General features: G+C 49.5%; 1 protein-coding gene across 1 annotated transcript in view; it reads right to left on the reverse strand.

The window, feature by feature from the left end:
* PLEKHM1 (pleckstrin homology and RUN domain containing M1) overlaps positions 1 to 19,640 on the reverse strand; it is a 46,736-nt gene that overhangs the window by 11,381 nt on the left and 15,715 nt on the right. The window contains exons 6-9 of the mRNA XM_082603435.1: positions 16,776 to 17,181; positions 7,198 to 7,459; positions 2,913 to 3,836; positions 482 to 627 (exon numbers count right to left, since the gene is read on the reverse strand). Of these exons, the coding sequence (XP_082459561.1) occupies positions 482 to 627; positions 2,913 to 3,836; positions 7,198 to 7,459; positions 16,776 to 17,181 (1,738 nt within the window). The remainder of the gene's footprint in view (positions 1 to 481; positions 628 to 2,912; positions 3,837 to 7,197; positions 7,460 to 16,775; positions 17,182 to 19,640) is intronic.

A 19,640-nucleotide genomic window follows, 5' to 3' on the forward strand; every position in this document is an offset into this window, starting at 1 on the left:
CTCATCCACCTACCCACCCACGCATCCACCCACCCACCCATCCACCCACTCATCCTTCCATCCACTCATCCGCATCTATCCACCAATCTACCCATCCATCCATGCACGCATCTACCCACCTAACCCATCCACCCATCCATCTATATCTAATCTATCCTATCTGTCATTTCCATCTATGTATCTAGTTGTTGGTGATTTAAACAGTTTTATCTGTATCCATGGGGAGCTGCAGCAAACCATCCTCAGATTCCCACCTGAGGACCAAGGTAGGCACTGACAGAGCTCTGTCCAGGGGCTGGAGACCAACACCCAGTTACTTTCTTGGTCAACTCCCCCACATCACGGGGCCTGAACTAGTGACCCGGGCTTCCCTACAGCCAAACTCCCCCAAACATACGAACAGCAGCCACAAAGAGGAACGACCCCTCCTCTGTCACTCGGCAGCCCTGTGCGGCCACAGCAGGCTGGGCTCCAGACTTACCGGGCGCTTGGTGAGGTCCCAGTTGTGGATGATCCTGGCCGGGATCACTGAGGCATCGTCTTGATGGCAGATGTCACAGTAATAGAGGCCAGAGAAGGCACAGAGCTTGGGCCGTACAAACGAGAAGCCGATCTGCCGGGAGCAGCCTGGGGAGAAGAACAGGGAGAGGGTGAGCAGCGGTGGGGATGGAGTCAGCTCCTGAACGACACGGAAGCGGCCAAGGTAGAAAGGGCCCGCTGTCTAAGGAAAGTATCCATAGAAAGATTAAAAAGGAGAGTACGAAGATGAAAACCACCACCACTCATATTCCCACCAGTCAGAATCAACCCTATTAATTAATCTTTACGACAAAACACTGCTAAGAATTATCAGCGGCATTTCACAGCTGAAGAAGCTGATGCACAGAGAGGTCAGGAAACCTGCCCAGTCACACAGCGATTGAGTGGCACAGCTGGAGTCAGATTTGGGTGGGGCTGGTGTAGAGCCCTCATTCTCTTATTCCCAGCTGCCTCTCTTCACTGCTTGCACAAGAATGCCAGCCTCCTCTAGGTCCACCCTTCCACGGGGGCCCAGAAATGGAAGCCACGGGTCTCGGCAAGCAGGGCAGGAGCTGGGGACATGGGGCTGGCCACAGGGAGTGTGTGGGGAAGCCAGCCAGAGGCAGGGCTGTCTGGACATGGCCTGGTGCCAGCTGGAAGCCACAGCTGCCTGATACCTCGGGACAGTGGTTCAGGGCCAGCTTCAGTCCCTCTGCTGGAGGGCCCTCCACAGTGAGGCGGGGGGAGGTGGGGGGACCGGGAGTGGGGTGTGCCCAGGGCACAACAAAGGCCTGGCTCGAATCCTGAGCACAGGCCCTGCCTCCTACAGGGCCAGGGAAAGAGTCCCTTCTGCCTCCCAGGGACTAGAAGGACTGGTTCTTCTGCATGCTAGCTGTCTCATCCTGACCTTCACCCAAGTTTTGCAAGGTTCCAGTTCCCTACTACTTGCTATTCTGTGGGGTTATTACAAAGTTTAAGTGGAGTTTTGAAAGTGCCCTGTAAACTATGAAATACAAGCCAGATGTCAGAGGTTGGTGTCTGCCCGGCCACCGAGCTGTGCTCACAGGCAGAAAGGAGGCCTGAGCTCCCCAGTTTGTTTGGCCGGCAGGCTGGCAGGTGGCAGGCGTGGGGAGAGCCACCCACCAGCATCCACATCCCCAGCGAGGGAGCCCTCCTCCCAGCCCCGGAGGCCTGGTCTCCTCCCTGCGACTGGCACCCACGTGCAGAAGGGCAAAGTGTGAGTGTTAGGGTTTGGCAGGTGGGGGGCGAGACGTGAGCAGCAGCTTGAAGATATTTTCTGCAGGAAGTTCTGCTCTGCTTAGCTACTCCATCCTCCAGGGGCACCAGCTGCAGACCACTCCCTTCTAGATGCCTGAAGCAAGCTTTCCCCTCCAGTCCCACAGGCTCCCCCACCACGATAGGCCAGCTCCTAGACCACGTGCAGCCGCAAGCCTCCCTGTGGCACACTCTGCAGCAAGGCCACCTCCTCACACTTCACCCGGAGGACCCAGGGTGATGGATGTGGGTGTCTGGGTTGGGAAGAAGAGCCAGAAATGGAACGTGAGCAGCAGCAGATCACGAAGCCCTGAAAGCAAGGGAGTGGAGAGGCCCTGTGAGGGCCTGGAAAAGAGCACAGGTTCTGGGACCATCACGTCCTCTGCGGGCTCCACCATCACTCGCTGTGTGAACGTGGGACAGGCACTTAGCAGCCCTGTGACTCAGTTTCCTCAGTTATAGATAGAGACAAATCCCTACAGGGTTGTTGTGAGGATTAAACAAGACAATCCAAATAAAGCATCTGGCCCAGTGCCCAGCACAGGATCTGATGATGCTAATGACAGAGCAGATGTACTGACGTAGAAGAATATGCATAATATGTTCCTAAGTAGAAAAAAGCCAAGTTGCACAGCAAGAGTTATAGCTGCACCGTCTAAAACAGTGGCCACGAGCCACAGGTGCCCATTTACATTTAAATATATTTACATTAAAGCAAATTAAAAATTCAGTTCCTTCCACACTAGGAAGCCACATTTTAAGTGCCCAGTAGGCACATGTGGCTTGTAGCGACCGTACTGGATGGCACAGATCTAGAACATTTTCATCATCACAGAAAGTTCTGCTGGACAGCTCTGAGTAGTACGAGCCCATTTTTGTAATTAAAAAAAAACTGTGTCCACTTGCAAAAGCACGCAAACATTTTTTGGAAGGGTACCATGCCCCTGCTCCAAAAGAATACAGTGTGATCATGGAACGGCCTCATTTGCTGCCACTTCCCCGGGGCAGGATGGGGGCACTCGTGGGGAGCAGGAAGGGGTGCAGGGCCTAGAGTGGGAACCCCACCGCGGGCAGAGCAAGGCTAGCAGGCTGGGGGCGGCGGGACGGCGACTCGGCACCTGCACAGAAGCAGCCCTGGGAGTCGAGGCCTTTCTCCGTGGGGATGGCCACCAGGTACTGCAGCAGGAAGCCGTTCTCCCGCGTGGCGAACTTCAGCACCTCCTGACAGTTTTCATCCAGGCTCCCACCGAGGGTCACTGCCTCCTCAGCCGTCTCCAGGTAGGACGCCAGGACCTTGCGCACCAGGTCCCTCCATAGGGCGGCCTCCTCAGCGTTCCCGGCCTGCAGCTTCAGGACGGCCTTGGCCGTGATGATTTTGAAGAAGGAGGGGCCCCCAAGGCTCGTATCCGGCAGGATATCTCGGATGGTCTCGACTCCATGGCTGTCACTTAACATCTTCTCATTGTTTCTCACGCGGAAGCACTTCAGAGACTCCAAGGACAGGGAGAAGATACAGGGCATCCAGGTGCGGTCTGTGTACAGGTACAGAAGGGATTCTTTAATAGCGTCAGGCTCGGGAACCTGGGAAGAAGACCAGGCAAACTGCGGGCCCTGGGGGGTTTCAGGCTCCGAGAGCAGGTCCGAGTGGGAGGGGCGGCCACCTTGGGGGGCCTCTGGAGGGTCCTCAGGCTGGTCTGGGTACTGGATGGTCACCCATTCCTCCTCCTGCTGGGGCCGCCGGCACTTCTGCAGCGCCTCGCGCACACGGTCCAGCCAGTCCTCAGCTTCATCGCGGGACGAGGAGCGCAGGGTCAGCTTCTTGCCCGAGAAGACCAGCTCGAAGCGGCCGTCGCTGTGGGCTGGCCCCACGGACTCACAGCGCAGCAGAGAGCAGTTCTCCACGCAGGTGCGCTCCCCACCGCTCAGGTAGAGGCGCAGCTCCAGCGGGGAGAGCTCGCAGAAGAGTTCCTTCCAGATGCCCATGGCGCCCCGCCGCTCCACCGTGCCCAGCTTCAGGAGCCCCCGGAATGGGTTAGACAGCCCTGGAGGCAGAAAGAGGCGCTTTAGATGACGGGCCTGACCCTTCACCACCCAGGAGAACGTCCGGGGCCTGAGTCCTGTCCTGGGTGCAGATGACGTGACCACCGGGAGATCACAGACCCGCCATGGGCCGGATGGGAACATTTTTTGAGAGCCTCCATTCCATCCTCACCCCAGCTGTTGACCTTGCTCTTGAATTTCACCGAGAGAATAAAAGCACTCAAACAATCACCTCCACATGCCCCTCACTACCGCTCCCCCTTCCAGCATCTGCACCCACACTCTGACTGCCCCCGCCCTGTCGCCAGGGATGAGCTGCCTATGCTTATGTCTGAGGCCAACCCTCCCATTTGTGCATCTGTGCAGGGGTCCCCCCCCCCCACCTACTCAAGGACAAGGACATCCCTCCAGCAATCCTCCCTCCCTCTCCTGCGCTGCTGTTTCCTCCCTTCTCTACTGGATCGTTCCCACCAGCCCAGAAACACACTGTTATTTCTCCCAGCTTTAAAAATAACCTCTTGACTCCACTCGCATCTCTAATTACCACCCTGTGTCTCTGTCCCCTTTACAGAAACCTCCCTGGGGAGGTGTGGGAACTGTCTCGGGTCCCCCTGCTCCCATTCCTTCTGGAATCTGCTCCAGGCAGCCTTCTGTTCCCTCATTCCACAGAACCTGCCCTTGGGAAGGCTACCAGGCCCTCCTTGTCGCCAAGTCCAAAGGCCAATCCTTGGTCCCCATCTGGCCTGGCCCATCAGCATCACTGGACACAGCTGAGCCCCCCTTCCCTTGGCCCTTCTCAGCCGTCACTGGCCCCCCTCCCGTCTCCCAGGCTCCCCCTCCTCTCGCCGGCCTCTCGAGGCTGGAGGCCCCGGGCTCAGCCCTGGATTCTCTTCTCTACTGACACCAGCTTCCTAGCTGATCTCCCCCGGTCTCGGGGTTTTATGCCAACAACTCCCCAGTTTTTATCTCCAGCCTAGACCTTGCCCTTGAACTTTAGATTCTGATCTTCAACTGCTCTGTGTATGTCTAATAGGCTTCTCAAAGTTGACATGTCCAAAAACGAATTCCTGATTCTCCCACTCCAAACCCGCTTCTCTCCTGAAGTTCCTCACCTCATAAAATGACAAACTTCATCCTTCCAGCTACTTCGGCTAAAAACCTTGGAGCTATCCTTGATTTTCTTTCTTTCACGCCCCACATCTAATCCATCAGCCAATCCTCTTGGCATATCCGGAATCTTCCTCCACTTCACACCGCCTGCACCACTACCTCAGGGGCTCAGTCCACCGTCATCCCTGGCCTGGCTTATGGCCGTGGCCTCCTAGCTGGTCTATGTCCCCTTGTAGCCCTTCAACAAACGAGCCAGTATGAGTCCCCCTTTCAAAAGACAAGTCAGATCACGTCTCTCCGCCCCAAACCCTGCAAGGCTGCTGTATCCCTCAGAGCAGAAGCCAACGTCCTTTCTGTGGCCCATGGGACCCTCCGTCACTCTGACCTCATCTCTAACCACCCCCCTCCCCATCTCCTCTGTTGCAGCTACTCTGGTCTCCGCTCTTTTCCTGGACACGCCAAGTACGTTCCCATCACAGGGCCTTTGCACGTGGTCTCCCCGCTCGAAACACAAAGATCGTCCCGTGCCTTCCTCCTTCCCTTCCCGATTTACTATTCTCCACAGAAATTATTATTACCTGCCCACACTGTACGTTTACTGGTTTATTTGCTTATTTCCTGCCTCTCACACTAGAATATAAGTCTCATGAAGATAAGGACTTTGCTTTGTTTCCTGCTGTGTCCCCAGCACCTAGAACAGTGCCTGGCATATCACAGATGCTCAGTAAGTATCTGTTGAGTGAGTAAGTGAGTGCGTGTCTATGTACCACACACAGCCCAATGCTCCCTGCTCCCTGGGGGTCAACTATCCCCTGAACCAGGGGGTCCAAAGGACACACACGTCTGTCTCCCAGCCTGGACTAGCCTTAGAGATTTCAAACCATTGTGTAGGGTCTTCCCACCACCCTTCAGGGTACCTGATGATGTAGGCATAAAACACACCTTCTCTGGTACGGTTGCAACCATCACATGGGCTGAAAGAAAAACCTAAAAGGAGGCAGCATGGAGACAAGGGCTCTGCCCAGAGTCCCCGAGCCAGGGCCCCAGGAACCTGGCCAGAATTCTCCGCTGGGTCATTTCAAACAGAAAATGAGGAGAGAAAGAAACTGACTCTAGAGCACACGTGTTTGTTTGTTTGTTTCTGAGGGTTACAGAAAAATTAGGTTATGGTTATTTAATGCTTTCTGGAATTTCACAGGGTGTGGAGATCAAGGTGGCCTCACTGTAAACTGCACATAGAGGACACTGAACAAACAGCAGATCTAATAAACCCCATCAGAGCTGTTAAATAAACTAAGAGAAAGGCCTTGGGAAGGAGCAGTTGAAACACCTGGGCCTTTAAGAGGCGGGGGTTTGCTCTGGGCTACAGACAGAATCACGATGTCTATATACTCATAAGATTATCTTACGTATTTATGTATAATCATAAGATTTATAGGAGAGTTTCAGGGAAGATATTTTCCATTTCAATATATGAAACAGTATTCGTGTATTCTATAGGCAGTTTTGAGCATTACTTTATTAACATTTTATGGGAGGGACTTCCTTGGTGGTCCAGTGGGTAAGACTCTGCACTCCCAATACAGGGGGCCCAGGTTCGATCCCTGGTCGGGGAACTAGATCCTGCACACATGCCGCAACTAAGAGTCTGCATGCCATAACTAAGTGTCCCCATGCTGCAATTAAGAGTCCACGTGCCGCAACTAAGACCTGGCCCAGCATGCATGCATGCATGCATAAACAAACAAACAAACAAATAAACAAACAAATAAATAAACAAACAGGGCTTCCCTGGTGGTGCAGTGGTTAGGAATCTGCCTGCTAATGCAGGGGACACGGGTTCAAGCCCTGGTCCGAGAAGATCTCACATGCTGCGGAGCAACTAAGCCCATGTGCCACAACTACTGAGCCTGCGTTCTAGAGCCCGCAAGCCACAGCTACTGAAGCCCACGCGCCTAGAGCTCATGCTCCGCAACAAGAGAAGCCATCGCAATGAGAAGCCCGCATGCAGCAACGAAGACCCAATGCAGCCATAAATGAATGAATGAATGAATAAATAAATAAATAAATAAATAAAGATTTTATGAGAAAATATAGTACTCTTCCTGAAATGCTTTCCTGAATTACTCAGCAACGGTGCTCCTTATTACAGTTTGAGATGAGGTTTTTCTTGGGAGAAGACACTGCCCAGTTGGTAACAGAAAAGGGGACTTTTGAACTGCTTTCTGAAAGGAAGCCTGCAGAGTCGCCTACCCATCTGCCTGCGATGCACCACCCTGAAGTTCTTATGCTCCGGCGTTGGGGCGGCCTTGCTTCTCCTGCTTCCTGGGGAAGGCACACAAGCTTTGTCTAAAGCCTCCATGGAACAGCTTCTTCTTGGTCCTTGCGTGAGGAGACCAGGCCTTGGCTCTGGAGTCCCTCTGGGAGAAGTCACAGAAGCATGGGAAGGGCTCTCTGTGGGCTGTTCCTGGGGAGGCCGGTAGAAGTCATCTTCTGAGATCCAGCTCGTGCTTTTCTATTGGGAAAGAAGTAAAGACAGGTTGTTTTTAAAAACATCTTTATTGCAAGATGGAAGAGATATGGGAACATATGTAAAATCAACGCATTGAAAGCATGTAATTCAACAGTTTTCATGTGTTCACAGAGGTGTGCAACCATCACTACAATCTAAGTTTAGAACATTTTCACTGCTCCATAAGGAAACCTCGTACTCATCAGCAGTCACTCCCTGTTTCCGCTCAATGCCTCCAGTTCTAGGCAACCGATAACCTACTTTCTGTTTCCAGAGATTTGGCCATTTTGGACATGCATAAACGAAATTTTATAACATGCAGTCTTTTGAAACTGGCTCCTTTTCCTTAGCATGATGTTTTCAGGGTTGATCTATGTTGTGGCGTGTATCAGTACTTCATTCCTTTTTATTACCGAATAGTATTCCAACGTATGGATGTACCACATTTTGCACATCCACTCATCATCAGCTGATGGACATTTGGGTTGTTTCCACTTTTTGGCAATTATGAATAATGCTGCAGGGAACCTTGACATACAAGTTTTTCTGTGGACACTCGTCTTCTATTCCCTGGTACATACCTAGGAGTGGAACTGATGGGTCATATGATAACTATGTTGAAGTTTTGAAGAATTTCCAAACTGTTTTCCTAAGTGGCTGCACCACTTTACATTCCCACCAGCAACATATGAGGGTTCCAATTTCTCCACCACCTCTCCATCATTTGGTATCATCTGTATTTTTGATTATAGCCATCCCGTATGGCTGTAATAAGAAATGCAATCTTATGGTTTTGATTTGCGTTTCTCTAACATCTAATGACACTGAGCATCTTTCCATGTGCTTATTGGTCATTTGTATATTTTCTTTGGAGAAAAGTCTATTCAAATCCTTTACCCATTTTTAAATTGGTTTATTTGTTCTCTTGTTCTTGTGTTATGGGTTGAACTGTGCTCCACTCCCCAAAAAAGATATGTTGAAACCCTAACCCTCAGTACCTCAGCATGTGACATTAGGTGACCGAATGTGGAAACAGCGTTGCTGCAAATGCAGCTAGTTAAGATGAGGTCATCCTGGGGTAGGGTGGGCCCTTCATCCAGCGTGACTGATGTCCTTATAAGAGGAGAAAAGACACACAGAGAGAGAACACCAAGTGAAGACAGAGATACAGAGGGAGGCCACCATGTGATGATGGAGGGAGGGCCTGGAGTGATGCGTCTACAAGCCAGAGAATGCCCAGGATTGCTGGAGACACTACACGTTAAGAGAAAGGCATGGAACAGATTGTTCTTCAGAATCTCCAGAAGGAACCAATCCTGCCTGCCTTTGGATTTGGACTTCTAGCCTTCAGAATATCAGGTACACTAGTTCCCCTTTATCTGTGGTTTCACTTTCTGCGGTTTCAGTTACCCACAGTCAACTGTGGTCCAAAAATATTAAGTGGAAAATTCCAGAAATAAACAATTCGCAAGTTTCACACTGCGTGCACCCTGAGTAGTGTGGTGAAATCTCGCACCATCCTTCTCCATCCCGCCCGGGCCGTGAATCATCCCTTTGTCCAGTGCATCTCACCCATTAGTCACTTAGTTAGTAGCCCTCTTGGTTATCAGATCTCCTGTCATGGTATCACAGTGCTTGTGTTCACGGAACCCTTATTTTACTTAATCATGACCCCAAAGCACAAGACTAGTGATGCTGGCAATTCGGATATGCCAGACAAGCCGTAAAGTGCTTCCTTTAAGTGAAAAGGTGAAAGTTCTCAACTTAATAAGGAAAGAAAGAAATTATATTCTGAGGTTGCTAAGATCTACAGTAAGAATGAATCTTCTATCTGTGAGACTGTTAAGAAGGAAAAGGAAATTTGTGCCAGCTTTGCTGTCACACCTCAAACTGAAAAAGTTATGGCCACAGCTTGTAATAAGTGCTTAAAGGCATTAAATTTGTACAATAAGATATTTTGGGGGGGGGCAGGCCACATTCACATAACTTTTATTACAGTATACTGTTATACTTGTTCTATTTTATTATTAGTTATTGTTGTTAATCTTTTACTGTGCCTAACTTATAAATTAAGCTTTATCATTGGTATGTATGTATAGGAAAAAATACACTATATATAGGGCTAGGTACTATCCATGGTTTCAGGCATCCACTGGGGGTCTTGGAACGTATCCACTCAGATAAAGGGGAGCTACTGTAATACATGTCTGTGGTTTCAAGCCATCCATTTTATGGTCTTTTGTTACAGAAGCCCTAGGAAACAAATACAAGTTACAATGTTTTTTTTTTTTTATATTCTGGATACTAGGCCCTCGTCAGATACATGATTTGCAAATAATTTCTCCAATTCTGTGAGCTGTCTTTTTACTTTCTTGGTGGTGTCCTTTAAGGCAGAAAATTTTTAAATTTTGATGAAGTCCAATTTATCTATTTTTCCTTTTGTCTCTGTGCTTTTGGTATTGAACTTAAGAAACCATTGCCTAAGCCAAGGTTACAAAGATTTTACTCCTATGTTTTCTGCAAAGAGGTTTACAGTTTTAGCTCTGACATTTAGGTCTACAATCAATTTTGAGTTAATTGGTTTTTAAAAATAATTAATTAATTAATTTTTGGCTGTGTTGGGTCTTCGTTGCTGTGCACGGGCGTCCTCCAGTTGTGGCGAGTGGGGGTTACTCTTTGTTGTGGTGCGCGGGCTTCTCCTCTTGCTGCGGAGCACGGGCTCTAGGCACGTGGGTTTCAGTAGTTGTGGCACGCAGGCTCAGTAGTTGTGGCTCGCGGGCTCTAGGGCGCAGGCTCAGTAGTTGTGGCGCACAGGCTTAGTTGCTCCGCGGCATGTGGAATCTTCCTGGACCAGGGCTCAAATCCATGTCCCCCGCACTGGCAGGCAGATTCTTAACCATTGCGCCACCAGGGAAGTCCTGAGTTAATTTTTGTGTAGGGCGTGAGGAAGGGATCCACCTTTATTCGTTTGCATGTGGATATCCAGTTGTCCCAGCACCATTTGTTGAAGGGATGTAGGGTTTTTCAGCACTGCTTGTAGGGTTTGAGATGAGGGAGGCGTGGGTGAGCAGGACCCAGAGACCTCACTAGCTCCCTCTGCCTCTGCTGCCCACTTCTGAACAGGCTGCTGTGGCTCCAGGCAGCCAGGGCCTGGCCCTTCCCTTCTGTTGCTGTCTCTCCGAGTCTGAAGTTGCTCACTGGCTGAGGAAAGCGGGTGGGTCTGGGGTCAGGAGGCTTGTAGGAAGGGACTCTACCTCCTTTTCTTCACTATTTCAAGTGCTCCCTGCCTTTTCGTGCCTCAGTGTGGAAGAGCAGAGGTGAGGAAGCTGGCTGGGCGCCTAAGTGGCTGTCTACACAGAGGAAATGAGTCACCTGAGAGGTGGGACGGCCCAGCTGTTTTGTTAAGTGCCACCGACCTCATCCTGATGTTGCTATTTCCAACCCCTAAATTAAGACTGCCCTCCCTGCTCCCGAAGACAGGGAATGGGGGAGCAGGGCTGGAGCTACACAGAATGCCCGGAGGGACTGGTTTGGACAGTTTAATCCATTCAGATGCTGCCAAATTCCTTAAGCCAAGAGTGGCGAGTTCTGAGTCAGGAGCTTGGAGGTGAGCTGGGGGCGGGGGCGCTCACAGAGCTGGGCCTCCAGAGCTTCCTCCCCAAACCCTCAGATTGGCAGGTGCTTCCTTCTGCCAGTGACAGGACAACGTGTCAATCAGGGTGACTGCTAGGGACTATTTACAGCTCAGGATTCTGAACAAAGCCTGTCTAAGTCATCATGACCCAGGGGAACTCCCCAGGGAAAATGGGCTGGAGGAGCAATCGCATGGCTGTCCAGGCAGCCTCCTGGAGCCTGGCACACACACCTGGGAAACCCTGCAACGCTGCAGCCCCGGATAATGGCCCTAATGGGAGAGACCACTCTCCCTTAAGGCTCAGCTCAGGGGTCATCCATCGCCCTCTCCTGGAAGCTGTCCTTACTCACCCTCAGCCTACACCCCCTCCTACCCACCCCCAGCTGGGTTAGGGACCCCTTCTGGGCTCCCACAGCATTCTGTGTTTACCCCCATCCTGGCACCTACAAAGCTGTTTGGAATGGTCATCCATCTTTGTGCCTGGCACAGAGTTATAAAAGATGAGGGAATACACCTCGACTATCCAAATATCTTTAACATAAAATAACAAGGATGGGGTGAGGAAACAAGGAAGGAGACAGATGTGGATTTTGAGATGGTGTATGCTCACTGGTGAGGGCCTCTCTCTCCTTGGAGGAGAGGGAGACTGCTAGGAAATGTTCACACACCTGGTCCAGTGGCCACAGGCCGGCCACCAGGAAGTGATACTCTAGGGAAAACCTTTTGTTCTCTTAAGCAATAGAGAAAAACAGCAGGAATACTGGGTCCTTGGAGCTTCTGCACATGGGCCTGGACTGAGCTCTGCGGCTGTGCCCCCCTCCAGGACCCCCAGTTATTACACAGAGCGGGGGAGAGGGCAGCACACCACTGTTTCCCCTCCCCCCCCCAACCTTCCTGCCTCCTGCTCACTCAGGGTCCCATATCTGGCCCGTTCCCTGCCCCTTTAACAGTGGGGGGAAATCACCAATGACAAAGGATCTAAGCCAGAGCAGCACCTGCTGCCAGGACCCAAGACAGAAGAATGCCACTTGGAGTTACTACAGGGACCAGGACACTGTGTACAACGGCTAAATCCCAGAGAGGGGTCTGGTAGAGGAGTGAGATGTCAGGTCTCTGGACCACTTTCAAAAAAATCCCTTTTGTTCAGTCTGTCCTCATTATGTCAGGCCAAGGGACTGCCTGTACCCCCTCCTGGGGGAGGGGACCACATGCCAGAGGCCAGTGGTCCATGAGGGCAGTGATTAGGGCCAAGTCTTAGAATTCAGACTGTCCTCTGGGAGTTAAACTGAGAAACCAACTCACGACCTTCCGGATGCCACAAAGGCAGAGTCACCCTAGTTTCCCCACTCCTGTCCTTCCCAGCACTTATCACAAGTGTAATTATGATGCAGATAGTTATTTGTCTAACATAGTGTCTGTCCCCAAGGGGCAGAGCCTTTGTCCTGTTCCATCGCTGTACCAAGTGTAGTGCTTGGCCCATAGCTGGGGCTTTTAATTAAGTTAATTAAAAACAAATTTTTAAAGAAAGACTGAATGGCTCTCGGGATTATAAAACTTGATAGTGACTCCCTCCCCCCCATAAAGTGTCAGATAAATAGCAGTGACTAAATGACAGAAGCATAGAAAGATGAGAATCGCAGGGGCAGCACTGTGACTATCTCCTGAGAAGGGAATGGACGGACGCACAGCTCCCCTCTAGAGACAGACTCCGGGAGGGGCGAGCATCCAAGGTTCTCACGCTGAACTCGGCACGCCGTGCTTCGATTCCACGGTCCCCAAGCAACGCTGCAGCAACCAGACTCCCCTGATGCCGGCCAGGAGGTGGAGGGTGACCTGGTCAGACCAACCTGCCCGCCCCAAGCACCTGGTGGAGCACTTCTCAGTGTAAACTTACAAGCTGGCATCTCGGGAGTCTCTGGACAATTTGAGAACTATTCACTGATACCTATGCTTTCCCAGGTACAGTGCTCAGAGCTGACACTATAGAAGTGAACGTGCGACTTCCCTGGTGGCGCAGTGGTTAGGACTCCACGCTCCCAATGTAGGGGCCCCGGGTTTGATCCCTGGTTGGGGAACTAGATCCTGCATGCATGCCACAACTAAGAAGTCCACATGCTGCAACTAAAAACCCCACATGACACAATGAAGACCCCGCGTGCCGCAATTAAGACCCGGTGCAGCCAAAGTAAATAAATAAATAAATAAATTTTAAAAATTAAGAACTTCTGTTCAACAAAAGATACCATTAAGAGATTTAAAAGGCCAGCCATAGACTGTAAGAAGATATTCGCTATATACATATATTTTTCTCCAGTAAAAGACACATCCACAGTATATAAAGAGCCCCTACACATCAATAAGGAAAACACATACAACTCAATTTAAGAATGAGACAATTGTAGTGAGGTGGATGGACCTAGAGTCTGTCATACAGAGTGAAGTAAGTCAGAAAGAGAAAAACAAATACTGTATGCTAACACGTATATATGGGATCTTAAAAAAAAAGTGGTTCTGAAGAACCTAGGGGCAGGACAGGAATAAAGACGCAGACGTAGAGAATGGACTTGAGGACGTGGGGAGGGGGAAGGGTAAGCTGGGACGAAGTGAGAGAGTGTCATGGACATATATACACTACCAAATGTAAAATAGCTAGCTAGTGAGAAGCAGTTGCATAGCACAGAGAGATCAGCTCGGTGCTTTGTGACCACCTAGAGGGGTGGGATAGGGAGGGTGGGAGGGAGATGCAAGAGGGAGGAGATATGGGGATGTATGTATATGTATAGCTGATTCACTTTGTTATAAAGCAGAAACTAACACACCATTGTAAAGCAATCATACTCCAATAAAGATGTTAAAAAAAAAAGAATGAGACAATGACTTTAAAGGATACTTCCACAAAGCAAATGAAAAGGTATCAATATCATTAGTCATCAGCGAAATGCAAATTAAAACCACGGTGAGATACCACTACACACCTACTAGAGTGGCCAAAATGTAAAAGATTGATAATACCATTGACTATGATAAATAGCAATGAAAATGCTCATATATTGCTACTGTGAGTATAAGTTAGCACAAGCACTTTAGAAAACTGTTTGGCAGTATCTATTAGAGCTAAACATATGCCTACCCAGTGACCTGGCAATTCCATTCTTAGATGTACACCCAGAAATGAGTACACAGGTTCACTGAAAGGCAAGTACAAGAGTGCTCACAGGGCTTCCCTGGTGGCGCAGTGGTTGAGAGCCCGCCTGCCGATGCAGGGGACACAGGTTCGTGCCCCAGTCTGGGAAGATCCCACATGCCGCGGAGCGGCTGGGCCCGTAAGCCATGGCCGCTGAGCCTGTGCGTCCGGAGCCTGTGCTCCGCAACGGGAGAGGCCACAACAGTGAGAGGCCCGCGTACCACAAAAAAAAAAAAAAAAAAAAAAAGTCTGTGACAACTGTAATCTGTTAAAAAAAAAGAAAAGAATGGGCAAATGTTTTGAATGGACATTTCTCCAAAGAAAACACACAAATGGCAATAAGCATTTAGATGAAAAGATGCTCGATATCATTAGTCATCAGGGAAATGCAAATCAAAACCATAATGAGACACCACTTGTCACCCACTAGGATGGCTATAATAAAAGCAAAAACAAAAAAAACAGACAGTAAGAACTGTTGGTGAGGATGCAGAGGGATGCACTGCTGGTTGAAACATAAAACAAGGCAGCGGCTCTTGGCAGTTCCTCAGAAGGTTAAATATAGTTACCATATGAGCCCGAAATTCTACTTCAAGGTATGCATCCAAAAAAGTTAAAAACATATGTCCAAGCAAAAAATTCTACATGAATGTTCACAGTAGCATTATTCATCATAGCCAAAAAGTAGGAAAAACGCCAATGTTCATTAACTTATTAATGGATAAATAAAATGGGATACATCCATCTAATGAAATCTACAATGGGATATTGCTCAGCAAGGAGAAGGAATGAAGTACTGACACAGGCGACAACATGGATGAAACATTGTGCTAACTGAAAGAAGCCATCACAAATGTCACCTATTATATGATTCCATTTATGTAAAATGTCCAGAACAGGCAAATCTATAGACAAAGGAGATTAGTGGTTACCAGGGGTTGAGCGGGGTGAGGTAGGAGGGGAAAGGGACAGGAGTGATTGCTAATGGGTAGGTGGTTTCTTTTATGGGAGATGAAAATGTTTTAAAATTAGACTGTGGTGATGGTTGTACAAATCTGTGAATATACTAAAACAAATTGAATTATACACTTTAATTAGGTAAATTGCATGGTATGTGAATTATATCACAATAAAGCTGTTAAAAAAAGAGAGTGGAGGGCTTCCCTGGTGGTGCAGTGGTTGGGAGTCCGCCTGCCGATGCAGGGGACATGGGTTCGTGCCCCGGTCCGGGAGGATCCCACATGCCGTGGAGCGGCTGGGCCCGTGAGCCATGGCCGCTGAGCCTGCGCGTCCGGAGCCTGTGCTCCACAACGGGAGGGGCCGCAGCAGTGAGAGGCCCGCGTACCACAAAAAAGAAAAAAAAAAAAAAAAAAAAGAGAGTGGATATGCCTCTTCTATAGTCTGTTTCATGGCGCTGGCCCATCCTGAGTTATAGGATCTGGAAGCCACAGGCCAAAGGAGAGATGTGTGTGGATGGAACTGAAAGAGCAAGACTATATCCCCAACACAAGCTCTAGACAGCAGCTAGGATGAGCTCTGGGTTTTATGTGTCTGTGTCCACGTGCACTCCAATTCTTACTTCTGCTTTTCATGACCCAAGAACAAATGTGAAATGGCACTAGAGCTTGGGTTCACAGCTTGACTACTGCTTCCCGGGGCCCACAGTTCCAGCCTCTACCCTTGGGGCTCTCTCCAGGACAGTCCCAGGGCTGGCTTCCTCCAGTCATCAACACACTGGATTCGCTTATTCTAGAACAGCGCTGTCCCACAGAAATACAATGCAAACCACATAAGTCACCTTAAATGTTCTAGTGGCCACATTTTAAAAAAACAGGTGAAATTTAATAATATATTTTATTTAAAATATATATTTTAAATGTTTTAGCATGATCAATAACCAAATTATGAATGACACATTTTACATTCTTTTTTTCCTACTAAGTCTTCAAAATCCAGTGTTTATTTTACTCAGCTTATCTCAATTTGGACGAGCCATGTTTTAAGTGCTCCAGAGCCACATGTGGCTAGTGGCTGCCCAAGTGGACAGTGCAGCTCGAAATCTGGTTCGTGTTGCAAAATGAGTATTTTCAAAGCCTGGTGCTTTATGAAAATGTTAATTTAATAATAACAAGTACTGAGGAGGAAACCACAGCTCAGTGAGGTGAAGTGTCTCGCCTAAGGGCATAAGGGCATAAGGGCATAACCCCTGAGGGGCAGGGGTTAAGAGAAGAGAGTCTGCAGTTGGGTGAGAATTAGCTTCTCCACAGGGCCCATGTGCAGATGACAGGAGACACCCATGGGAAGAGATGGGCGCACAGCCTGTCTCACATCCACCACTCACACCCCAAATCACCACAATGCTATTAATACCAAACCATGCAGGGCGAGAGGCTCAGGGGGAAAAGGCAGAGACCACTCGGGGTCACTAGCTGAAGAAACCCTGCACCGCCTCTGAGACATGAACCAACACCCCCCAAAAACACCCAGCTTGTACCACTCACCGGACTGGTGGGTGAGGGAACCACAAGGCTCAGCCGAGGTCCATCCTCCTCCGGAGGCTTCCGCTGGCCACTTCCTTGGCCGACTGCTCTGGTCGCCTCCCTCACAGGACTAGGAGGCTGCTGGCCTGCAGTGCTCCCCGAAGGGACAGCTTGGGCACTGCCTGGCTGTGGCCAGCCCAGGGCGCCAGGTGCCTGGGGAAGCGGCTCCTGCTTGCGGTCCCCATCTCGAGTCCCAGGGGATGCTTGGGCAGGGCGGGGCTCTGCAGGTACCTCAAAGTGCAGGGGTGTGCTGGTGTCCAGGCCGCGGAGGGCCAGCAAGGCCTGCAGCGTGGGAACCTCCGCTTCTTGGCTCAGTCTGTTGGTTGGCACAGAGTTTACCTGGGCTTTGCTGAATTCCGACAACACCCTGGAAGTTTTTAAACAAAGAAACCTGTGTGACAGGGTTGTCAGCTGGAATGCCCAAGGCTAAGTGGAAAACTGCTATTTTGTGATTGAACAAAAAACAAAAGAAAACAATCCCCAACCCCTTAATCATCGCTGTGCTCCCAGCTCACACACACAGACACTCCCACCAAAGTTGCTCCCCAGCTCACAAAGCAGAGGAAAGGACTAGAGGCAAATGGGAAGTGACAGCCTTTCACCCTCTGAACAGGCTAACTGTGGACCTGAAGAGTCGGCTCAGCCAAACAGCTGTGTGGCCGGTCCCTGCCCCAAGGCGACCTCAGCAGTGCCTCGGTGAACAGCATGTCTCAGAGCTGGACTCCAAGCCTCCGGTCCCTGGGACACGGGCTTGGGTGAAGTGAGGACGCACTTTGTTCCTGGAACAGTAACTGGGCAGCAGGGTCGGGGTGAGGGGCTGGGTGTGGATCCAGAGAAGCCTCGAATCCCTGGAAGCTGCTGCTGGAGCACAGTGCATACAAGCTGTGCAGTGTATGTGCCCATGTACATGGGGATGTGTTCCTGATGGGACTGGCACTTTCTGCCCCTCAGTGGTGAGTCTGGGGCCGGGGGAGCCAAGGTCACTGCCTTTGTGTGTACACACACACACACACAGAGTTCTGGGACTTCTGGAATGTGTACTGGCTAGTGGCTGCTCCTCCCTCCCTCGCCTGAGGCTTCCAAGAACCCAAGTTCTGTTTCTGAAGTAAACCTATTAGCTGTCTCCACCTCTGCTTATGAATCCAGTGAGGACATCAAGGGCAAATGCAGGTTCTGGTGGCAAGAAAGCTGTCCGGAGCCCAAGAGATCTCACAATCGCACGTATCTGCCCTAATGGCTTAGACTGGGTGCAGAAGACACATCAAACTCCCATTAACGCAGTTATGGAAAAGAGGATTTTAGAACTCAAGTTTTCATCTGATTGTCTTCTAGGTGAGCTCTGCTCTTATTTACACCATCATAACCCCAAACAACATTTTAAGACATTTTAGACAAGAAGAGGTGAACAACCCATGCATTTCTGGGCAACTGATTTTCAACAGAGGTGCTGAGACATTTCAGTGGGGAAAGAATAGTCTTTCAACAAATGGTGCTGGGATAAGTGAATAGTTCCATGAAAAAGAATAAAGTTGGACTCATCTCACACCATATAAAAAAATTAACCCCAAATGGATCAAAGACCTAAAGGTAAGAGCTAAACTATAAAACTCTTAGAAGGAAAGAGGTGTAAAGCTTCATATCTTTGGATCAGGCAATGGTTTCTTAGATATGACATCTAATGCATAAGTGACTAATAAAAAATATAATAAAAATATTTGCACATAAAATGTGCAAATATTATCATATATCTGATAAAAGAGTCTAGTACCCAGAATATACAGAGCTCTTACAACTCAACAATAAATAAATAACCCAATTTAAAAACACGCAAAGGACGGGACTTCCCTGCTGGTCCAGTGGTTAAGAATCCACCTTAAAATGCAGGCGACGCAGGTGTGATCCCTGGTCAGGGAACTAAGATCCCACATGGCACACGGCAACTAAGCCCACGTGCTGCAAGTAGAGAGAAACCCGTGGGCTGCAACAAAGAGCCCATGTGCCACAACTAAGACCCGACGCAGCCAAAAATAAATAAATAAATAGTACAGATGAACTGGTTTGCAGGGCAGAAATAGAGACACAGATGTAGAGAACAAACGTATGGACAACAAGGGGGGAAAGTGATGGGGGGTGGGGGTGGGGGTGGGGGGTGGGATGAATTAGGAGATTGGGATTGACATGTATACACTGATATGTATAAAATGGATAACTAATAAGAACCTGCTGTATAAAAGAATAAAACTCAAAAAAAATAGTTTTAAAAAGAAAAAAAGCACAATGCTTTCAAAAAATAAACAAATAGGGCTTCCCTGGTGGCGCAGTGGTTGAGAGTCCGCCTGCCGATGCAGGGGACACGGGTTCATGCCCTCGTCCGGGAGGATCCCACATGCCACGGAGCGGCTGGGCCCATGAGCCATGGCCGCTGAGCCTGCGCGTCCGGAGCCTGTGCTCCACAACGGGAGAGGCCACAGCAGTGAGAGGCCCGCGTACCGCAAAAAATAAATAAATAAATAAATAATAAAATAAAATAAACAAATAAAAAATAAAAATAGGCAAAGGATTTGAATAGACATTACTCCAAAGAAGATATATAAATGGCCAATGAAGACATGAAAAAGTGCTCAAAATCATTAGACAATAGTGAAATACAAATCAAAACCACAATGAGATACTACTGTACGCCCAACAGGATGGCAATAACAAAAGAGACAGAGAGGGCTTCCCTGGTGGCGCAGTGGTTGAGAGTCTGCCTGTCGATGCAGGGGACACGGGTTCGTGCCCTGGTCCGGGAAGATCCCACATGCCGCGGAGCGGCTGGGCCCGTGA

The sequence above is a fragment of the Mesoplodon mirus genome (genome assembly GCF_964341445.2).
Source record: "Mesoplodon mirus genome assembly, chromosome: 18".
Taxonomy (NCBI): domain Eukaryota; kingdom Metazoa; phylum Chordata; class Mammalia; order Artiodactyla; family Ziphiidae; genus Mesoplodon; species Mesoplodon mirus.